This window comes from Frankliniella occidentalis, unplaced genomic scaffold, assembly GCF_000697945.3.
Source record: "Frankliniella occidentalis isolate FOCC.00 unplaced genomic scaffold, Focc_3.1 Scaffold1, whole genome shotgun sequence".
NCBI classification, from domain to species: domain Eukaryota; kingdom Metazoa; phylum Arthropoda; class Insecta; order Thysanoptera; family Thripidae; genus Frankliniella; species Frankliniella occidentalis.
The window spans coordinates 2,093,895-2,102,404 of NW_026267131.1; the positions used below are offsets into that span (position 1 = coordinate 2,093,895).

Below are 8,510 nucleotides of genomic sequence, written 5' to 3' on the forward strand. Positions count from 1 at the left end.
TGTGTCTTTAAAAAATAAATAAAAATCTTGAAATTTTTCCCCAAAATCCTCTTTTTGGGAAATTTAAATCCCCATGTGTGACACCTGTGTGACACCATATGTGACACTTGTCTTGCCGCAGTACGGTGAGGTGGACTGCTGGCCCATGGAGTGCCCGCCCACGTCCTGCGCGTCGCCGGTGCTGGCCGAGGGCGACTGCTGCCCGCGCTGCGAGGACGATCAGGACGCGCCCTGCTCGCTGGACGGCGCCGCGGACAACGGGACGGCGGCGGGACAGGCTCCCTGTTCGCTGGCTGGACAGCAGGCCGGACAGCTGTACGAGCCTGGGGCCTCCTGGACCTGGAGCGACAAGTGCGCTGCCTGCAACTGCAAAGTGAGTGCGTCAACAGCGGACTATGTGACCGAGTGTTAATCTACCCCCTGAATTTTCATAATAACTTAACTACCGAATGTCTTGATAACTTTATAGTCGCATGGGCGAGTGAACCGTTGGTGTGTGGTTGGTTCTAAAGCTGACACCACTGTATAGGTGCTTTTTAGGGAATAACGCCTCTAACTTGGATACCCCATCCCCATCCAGTTCTTCAAAAATGATTTAGAGTAGTGTCTGTGTAACTAACGCATGTGGCTGATGTTGGTTTCCAGGTTCCCTACTGCGCCCAACTGGTGAGCTCTAGCGCAGGTTGTGATGTGCATCGGTAAATCACCTCAACTACACTTTTCTCTTAGTCCACCACGCGTATCCGAGCCATGCGAAAGGCAGCTTCTCACATTTATGTTTAGTGTGTTTTTTTCTCTCATTCATTCATTCATTGTATAACGCCAGAAAAATGAAATAATATGCAAGGTTTTTAAATCACCTTGGTATGCACCGCTCGGGTACGCTCGGTGGCACCACGGCACTGTTTGATATTATTCCAATATTGCACGGTTACGACCTCTGGTATTTGTTCGTTAAGGTTGTTTCTCAGTTTGGTCTGTTTTGGGACTTCCCTACACAACAGCTCAATTCTCAGAGACACTTCTCGAACAAAAACGGGGTCGTTCTAGAAAATGTTAGATTATTGGGTGGTGGTTGGCTTCTTTTCCTGCCCAAGGAAAGGGTTCTATCTGGGATTTCATGGTTTCTAAATTTTGTGTCGCATATACGGCATTCAGAGAATTCCACTAGGTAGGTTGGATCCTAAAAACGAATTTTCACGATTTGGACTTTTTGTATGAGCACACTTCCTCTTTTACATGGATATTATATGGATTCTCTTGCTATGACTTAGTTTGTATCGATTATCACACTTTTAACAACGAGTATGTGTGCTGTGCACTAAGACCACTTAGTTTCACTGATTGCATGTTTGTGGATTTTACCTATAGATGGGTAGTGTGAAGAGGCTGCAATTTTGCCTTGTTTTTTCAGTCTCACTTTAAAATTCGCACAAAAATTCAAAGCCACGGGAATTCCCTCTATCAATGTTTTGCACACATTGTTGTTGGTTTTCTTTTTTTTTTTCAAAAAACAAATATTTGAATGCCTGGCCAAATGATGCATGTCGTTTCTAGTGTGTATAAAGGGTGCGGGTGTTGAGCGCGTTGACTTACTTCCGCCCCGGGTGGAGCTCCGTCGGGCGCATGCCCCCCGGAGCCCCCCTCCACCAGGGCCCCAGGGAGCTAACGAGCGTGTGTGTCCACAGGACGGACGTCTATGCTGCAGTCTTGATTACGGTTGTGTTGCTGACGTTGGCCCAGCCGCTGACCGACCCGCTGCGGGGCTCCCACTGGACTCTGCCCTCGCCACCACCGCTGCCGCCAACGGCGGCACCCTCTCCGCCCCCAACAACGACACCGCCCCCTCGCCCACGCCCCCGCCCCCGGGCGCCGCGGTCTCCACTCCCGCAGGCGTCGTCGGAGCACCGCAAGCGACGCTTCGGCCGGTTAGACTCGGTGGTGCGAGCCGAGAGCATAAGACTGAGTCCACGCGGCCCGCCCGCCCAGTCACACGGGCCGCCCCCGCCACCGTCACCGCTCCCCACGTCGACGCCGACACAACCGTCGTGGCCAGCTCCACCCCGGCGTCCTTCCCCAAGCCCACGGCCTTCCCCGTGCCCGCCCCCGCCGAGGCCGGGTAGACACGCCACCTGATAGGGGAGGGCGTGGGCCCTGTGGCCTGTGGGCCGAGGCCTGCCCGTTCAAGGACTCTGGGAGTCTCCAGGAGAACCAGGGGCCTGACTCGAATCATCACTGTGTTCAGCTAGTACTTCCATTTCCACCGGCAAGTTCAACAAATATTTAATAAAAGCGACGGACCTTCCGCCCCCCTCGTTCCTTTTTATTTAGAGGGTCAAAGATTTTGATAAGAGCAGTGATCCACACGCAATTTCTTTGGTTTGAAAGAAACACGTGAATTTTAATTGCATCTCACTGATAGTAAAATTGATCGATTTCACAAAAACTTAGCAAGTTTTCAGAAACTTTGAAATGTGTTTGATAATGGATTGGGAAAATTATATCAAATAGTTAAACTGAAAAAATCTCAATATCAAAATGGATTTCTTTGACTTTTATTAAAAAATCATTTTGATTTTCCACTTATTGGGTAATGTACTTATCAATTATACTTAATTCGGAGAGAAAGCTTTAAAACTAGGATTATCCAATTTTAAATTTCTTGCTTGCAACAGGTGGGGACAGTTATATCCTGCTCCCGTTTTGGACTGAGAGTGTTAAAAGTGAACTGACAATACTGTATACTATACAAAACTGACGCTCAACATGATCAATGTTTAGATTTAAGAACAGCAGAACCTTTGTGTGGCTTGATGCTGTGGATAAGAGACTTACTTTGATATGAAATGCAGAATTATTCAAGGGCAAGACAGCACAGCCAAATTTGGTCTCTCGTAATCCACCAACTGTCCTGTCTTCTTCGGGATCTATCTCTAATTGTCACATGTCAAATTCAAAAGGATTATTGTGTTTGGTTTAACAAGTTTATCTTGATCATGTGTGCAAAACTAGTCATTCCAGTTAAGAGGAATATATGAATGTAATAAAGACATGTGAATTGATTTTATAAATTATTGGGCCCTGTCTTAAGTATTTTCAATTCAGCTTTGTTGGTGATGGTACAGTCTAATGAATCTTTTTATAAGTCAGAAGAATGTGCTAATAAAAGAAATTATAGGGAAAAATCATTTGGAAACAAAAGAGTGTCTTGTGTTTCACACCAGTGATATGGTACCATAATTAGTAATTTTAAAATTCTACTGTACTATATTAAATGCGCTAGTCACATACAAAAATAAGAAAAATGGTAAAAAATAAAATTTGGTAATAACTCAATTCTTATTGAGCAAGTTCCTACTAAGAAATAGTTGCAGTAGCTTAAGGTACATGTTTGGAAATTTCTCTCTTGATAATGAAATGATGGCTGCTATAATTGCATGGTATAACAAACTAATATTGACAATCACACTTTGAAAATGTAACTATCATGTAAATTTCCTTAAATTTATCAGTATGCTTGTTATTTAAAGCGTTCCTTTCCACCTTCTGTATACAAATTTCTACTGTTACTTCCAATATATACTCAGCTTCCTATAAAGGTTTGCCAGGGTATCTCTTGCCCTTTTAACCACTGGGACAAAACAAGAGGCAACAATTAAGTTTGCACATCAAACTGAATACGCCAAGGAGAATTTCACACTCTGTTCATTTATGAAATTTCCCATCCAAAGTAAAGACTTTTTTGTGTATCACCCTATTTTTGTGTTGGCCCTGGTAGACTGTTGTTAACATTGTGATCATTGAGGATTGTACTGATAGCACAAATAACATGAAGCAGGCAGTTGAATTTGCAGCCGAGATAATTATGTTCTTATCAGATTGAAAGGCAATAATGAAACATAAATAATAATCAAATGTGATGGGTATGGTGCGCTAGTATGACTATTATCAGTAGAGTACAAGCATCATGCATGCTCTTGCTAGTCCTATATTAAATTTTTCACTTGTTTCTTATGAAATTTACAGATGGACTGTAATAGTGTCACACTATATAGCAATTTTTTTGTATTGGAGAGTAAACACAGCACATATTTCTACAGTGTCTGGCATATTTCTGTGCTAAAGCGTAGCGCATTTTAAACTGGGAGGGAGGTATATAAAACTAATCAGAACTGAAACAACTATCTAAGTTTCTGATCACTGAAGATCTAGGGTCCATTCACCGATGCAAGTCATAATGTAATGTACAGCAATGTACATACGTATTTTGATACTCATGGAAGGTTAACTTCAAAAATATCTGAACTATGTCTTTGTCAATATGTGCATTTATGTGATAAAGCAAAATGTATGTATATTCCACTGGTTAAGCTTACTCGGCTAACTTCAACAATTTGTAACAGTATATCAATGAGTGTACCCTTTTGTTGATTTATCTTTTGCTAGTCCCCATAATCTTTGCTGTGTACTGCATCTTGTTGATCTGTCATATCCTCCAAAGTGGCATTGTTATATATGAAAATTACGCAGATGTTCATCTATAATCTTCAGAGAAATCAGGCTCCTTAAATACACATGTTGAGTTAAAACAAACTTTTGTGAAGGTGATCCATTTTAACTTTATACCGCAGGACAGACCTAAATCACCATATGCTAGTGATGCAGCACAATAGAGCAAGAACTGTACATCAGGTGGAGGCACATATGTTGTCAGTTAAGTCTCGGCAGAGGGTTGGCAAGTGTTCAGGAGAGCCAGTAGAAAAAACATGACGTATTCGCTTGGCAGCATGGAAAGCAAATTTCTCACTTCGACAGTGTTCGTAAATTTGCCCAGTTGTAGAAAACAAAGTATGTACTAAATCTGAAGACTCCAGGTACCAAGTTCTCAGTAACTACATCATAGATGTAGGGTTCAGACTTTTAATACCATTCAAGTAATTTACAATACAATCCACTGCAGATCATCTTAGAAGTTCAGGCAGGCAATTATAGAGAATTATGACTAACAACCATCGTTCCATAGTTACGGAATTTCCACCACAAGAAACTGTGGTTACTGCTTAAGTATCAATCCTCACAAAATCTTACTTCTACTATTTACAAATCTCCAGAATTGACACAGCAAGTTAGTACAGGCTACAAGGGTTTAAGGATAATGCTAAATAATGGAAAGAAATAAAAATGTATAAAATAACTACACCCAACAGCTTTCATAAAATGAGTATAAAACCATTTAATTTTTTTAAAATGGGAAGACAATGCCGCCTTCTAATAAATTACATAATTTTCTTTACAGAAACATCACATTTAAAAAGATATTTCACTTTCAGAATAAAGGTCTGAACCAATCCTAATATTAAGTCGTCTCCATTTTACCAGCTCTTGATCAAGCCTGGGACCTCATTAACATAGCTAACATTGATTGAGATCATGCCATGTGGAAAATACAAATATCAATATCAAGTGCAGAATAAGTCCAGAATTGATAGAATGGGTTAATGGTCAATGCACAAAATTTACAAACTGTCATGTGATTTTTAAAAATACATTACAAAAGATCAAGGCACTCGGAAATTTAAAGAGGCGCACATGCACCAACTAATGGAAAATTAATTATGTCAAACTTACATTAAACTCAGTCTAGCTTCAGTAACTGAGGGATGGATTTAACTTTACAGAGAACACTTAACATGAGACATTATCACACACAATTTAGAAAACTGTCAGAAAATCAACAAACACACATACATACATGACTAAAAATTATTAGAATGGGCTGATGCCTTGCGCAATGGATTTCAAAGTTTCTGAACTCAACTCTTGTCGCAGGGAGACTTTCATCATTTTGGAGCTGGAATATTTCTTTCTGACAGCCTGCAAAGAGCAAATAGTATCAATCAGCTGCACCAACAATTTTGATATCTTCAAAAGTTGTTATTGTTGGAAGTGTCCATACACGGCTAATGCCCTTAGACCAATTGTACAGTTTAAAAAATAAAATAAAATGACATACCTCAAACTTTGAAGTTGAAGCCTTTTCAATCACAGCAGCCAGTGTTTGAGCAACGGGTTTAATATCAGTCAGTGTGTAGGAAGAGTAATGGACCATTTTGGCATCCCAGTGGTCAGGTCCCTTCTTGTCATTCAATTCATAAAGGCTAAAAATAGAAAGAAAGTTAGTATAGTTAAATGTACATGACTCAATGAAAAGCGTTCAAATAATTCAAAAGTTGATGATGAATCCAACTCACCAAAGCGAGATATAAAGGGCAGCTGCAGCAGTCAGTGATGGCCTTACATGACAAAGTGAGTACTCCAACATTGCAAGCTCCAAGAAGTACTTTGAGAAGCAATGATGCATAGGGTGAGCCTACACAAAATTCAATTTACTTAGTAAAAATAAGTACATAAAATTAGGAGAAAGGTTAAATGCTTCATTACCTCGACAACTTTACTATAGCGCCTCAAAAAAGTAAGAGAGATGGGTCGTGAAAATTGAAATTCCAAAGCTTTCACAATCTGAACTTCCATGGCTAAAAGCTGCTGTTTTGTATAGGCACTATCAGTAATGAACACAAAATCACTTATATCTGGCATGTAAACCTCTTCATATTTGCTGGCCACATACATAGCAGCTACACCCACTAACTGAAGATACTTCTTTGCTACATTAGGTACAGCCTAAAACAAACATGAAATAAGTGCAACTGTTCAAGTTTGACCCAACAGCACAAAACTTTCTATTTACCTGCAGGTATCTATCTAAAATCTGAACAGCTAGATAAAGTGTCTCCTGGAGCAAATGGTATTGTAATTGAACATCAACAAGCCAGTCTACTAAGACTGTACGCATACGAGGGGCAACTTGCTGACCTTCCAAAAAGTTTTCCTTGATTGGAAATTTGTCCTGCAGAAAAAAATAAAATTATAGTTCCAACAGAAAAGCAATAATGTTGACCCATTAGAACTAGACTTACTTCAAGAGATAAAAGATACTCGTAAATTTCAAAAGCATAGTTAGCGACCAACAAGGGATTACTTTCATCAGCCTTATCAACGTCTTCAAAGTCATGGGTTTTGGCTGTGGCAGGTTCAGCTTCTGGAATCAATCACTCCATGAGACAAGATCATGATCGATCATGATAATCTTTGACACAGGAAAACTACAACATACCTTCAACAGCTTCAGCTCTGTGTGAAGTCAGTACAACAGATGCCACTGAAGTGTTGCTGAATGTCCGTTTCACTCTGTTTGTCACATTAATTTTAGGGAGAGGCTTCACAAAATCTTCTTTAGGAGCCTTAACTGTTGTAATACTCCTTACTGACGCAGATCGTTGAACAGGTTTAACAATATCTCTGAAGAACAACGAAACAGTTAAGCTTGGTAGGATAGCTGACACTTAAGAATGCAACCATACATACTTTGTTAGTGCTCCCGGCTTTGTTGTTACAGTAGAGTTGGAGCGCGACACTACTTTATTACCAATCTCTCCCAAAGCAGAGCGCTTAACCCCAAGGGTGTTGGCTGTAACTGCTTTCTTGGTTCGAACGACATTTCCTCCCAAATTCTCGGAATTACCCTGCAAAAAGCAACTTCGTACAAGTCCCCAAACCCACATACAACACCACACGTATGGTACTTAAAGTGTGGAATGAGATTAGTTTCAGTAGAAAACCAACATTGTAATGAGACTGGAAAGTGTAACATGACTTCACCCTGTCACAGGTACAACAGGTTCTTGACAGGACAAGCAGGATGGTTTACATCATCCATGAACAGGAAAGGTCAGCAGACCGAGCGAGTTCATTGTGAAGTCTGAGATAGCGAGCTAATGCGTAATGCGGGAAAAATTCCAGAACGTTCCATTCAAAGTAAGTAAATAATCCACAACTGGCCGACAGATCTGCAGCGGGCTCAGAGCGCGCGAAACGGGAGCGAAATAGGCGCCTCATGTTTTGTCGCAACCACGCTGATTTACAACAGCAACACACAACCACAAATAGTTAAACCATAAGATTCGCGAGAAGAAAATTGAGTACATCAGATTCAACGTAAAGAAAATCGGATTTCTCGAAGTCAATAAATAGTACCGCCCCATCAGACTGCTCCCACCTCAAACCTCCGAACGTCCAGGGAAATTAAGACACGCATAAAACCTACCTGAGTTACTCGTGTGTGCCAGGACATAATCAGTCCCTTGGTGAAAATGAAATAGGGCAAGAAAAGAGGTTCTTGTACTTTCTTCCGATGGTCCGATGATGGGAATTTCTAGCCGGTCCAGAAGTCTTGAAGTCGTTACAAATATTTAAAAGGAGACTGGACACCTGATCGTGATTGGCCGAAGGATTCCTCACTTCTTCTCCTTTTCGTTGAACAAAACACAGTTCGTTGCAGGACTGCCAAATTAGGTAAGGTGAAATGATACAATTTAAAAAATCAAATCATAGAAATCAGAACAGTTATTTTCAAAAACAGAAATCTCAGGATAGACTCGACTTTTGAAACA

General features: G+C 40.8%; 2 protein-coding genes across 5 annotated transcripts in view; one reads left to right on the forward strand and one right to left on the reverse strand.

The window, feature by feature from the left end:
- LOC113213520 (protein kinase C-binding protein NELL1-like) overlaps positions 1 to 4,593 on the forward strand; it is a 35,562-nt gene extending 30,969 nt beyond the window's left edge. The window contains exons 13-15 of one of the 3 annotated variants that reach the window (XM_026432615.2): positions 122 to 373; positions 646 to 698; positions 1,689 to 4,593. In XM_026432615.2, coding sequence (XP_026288400.1) covers positions 122 to 373; positions 646 to 698; positions 1,689 to 2,136 — 753 coding nt within the window. In that variant the 3' untranslated portion in view covers positions 2,137 to 4,593. The remainder of the gene's footprint in view (positions 1 to 121; positions 374 to 645; positions 699 to 1,688) is intronic. The other 2 variants (XM_026432616.2, XM_026432617.2) reach the window with 2 other exon arrangements.
- Positions 4,594 to 4,906: 313 nt separating this feature from the next.
- On the reverse strand, positions 4,907 to 8,347 carry LOC113213523 (G2/mitotic-specific cyclin-B). Of its 2 annotated transcripts, none has more exons than XM_026432624.2 (9): positions 8,165 to 8,347; positions 7,426 to 7,583; positions 7,175 to 7,359; positions 6,978 to 7,096; positions 6,749 to 6,907; positions 6,442 to 6,681; positions 6,252 to 6,370; positions 6,014 to 6,158; positions 4,907 to 5,874 (listed from the first exon to the last, which is right to left on the reverse strand). In XM_026432624.2, the coding sequence occupies exons 1-9, from the start codon at positions 8,189 to 8,191 to the stop codon at positions 5,767 to 5,769; spliced, it is 1,260 nt and encodes a 419-aa protein (XP_026288409.1). In that variant the 5' UTR covers positions 8,192 to 8,347; the 3' UTR covers positions 4,907 to 5,766. The 2 variants fall into 2 exon arrangements, with proteins under 2 accessions (XP_026288409.1, XP_026288408.1); XM_026432623.2 differs by having other exon boundaries at positions 6,978 to 7,099; positions 8,165 to 8,345.
- Between the last annotated feature and the right edge of the window lie 163 nt (positions 8,348 to 8,510).

Bases quoted from the DNA above. Each gene is read 5' to 3' on its own strand.
- LOC113213523 (XM_026432623.2), bottom strand. From the start codon at position 8,191: ATGTCCTGGCACACACGAGTAACTCAG. The intron at 6,908-6,977 runs GTAAGTCTAGTT...TTTTTTCTGCAG, and splicing joins AGTATCTTTTATCTCTTGAA to GACAAATTTCCAATCAAGGA. The intron at 6,159-6,251 runs GTGAGTTGGATT...TTCTATTTTTAG, and splicing joins GCCCTTTATATCTCGCTTTG to CCTTTATGAATTGAATGACA.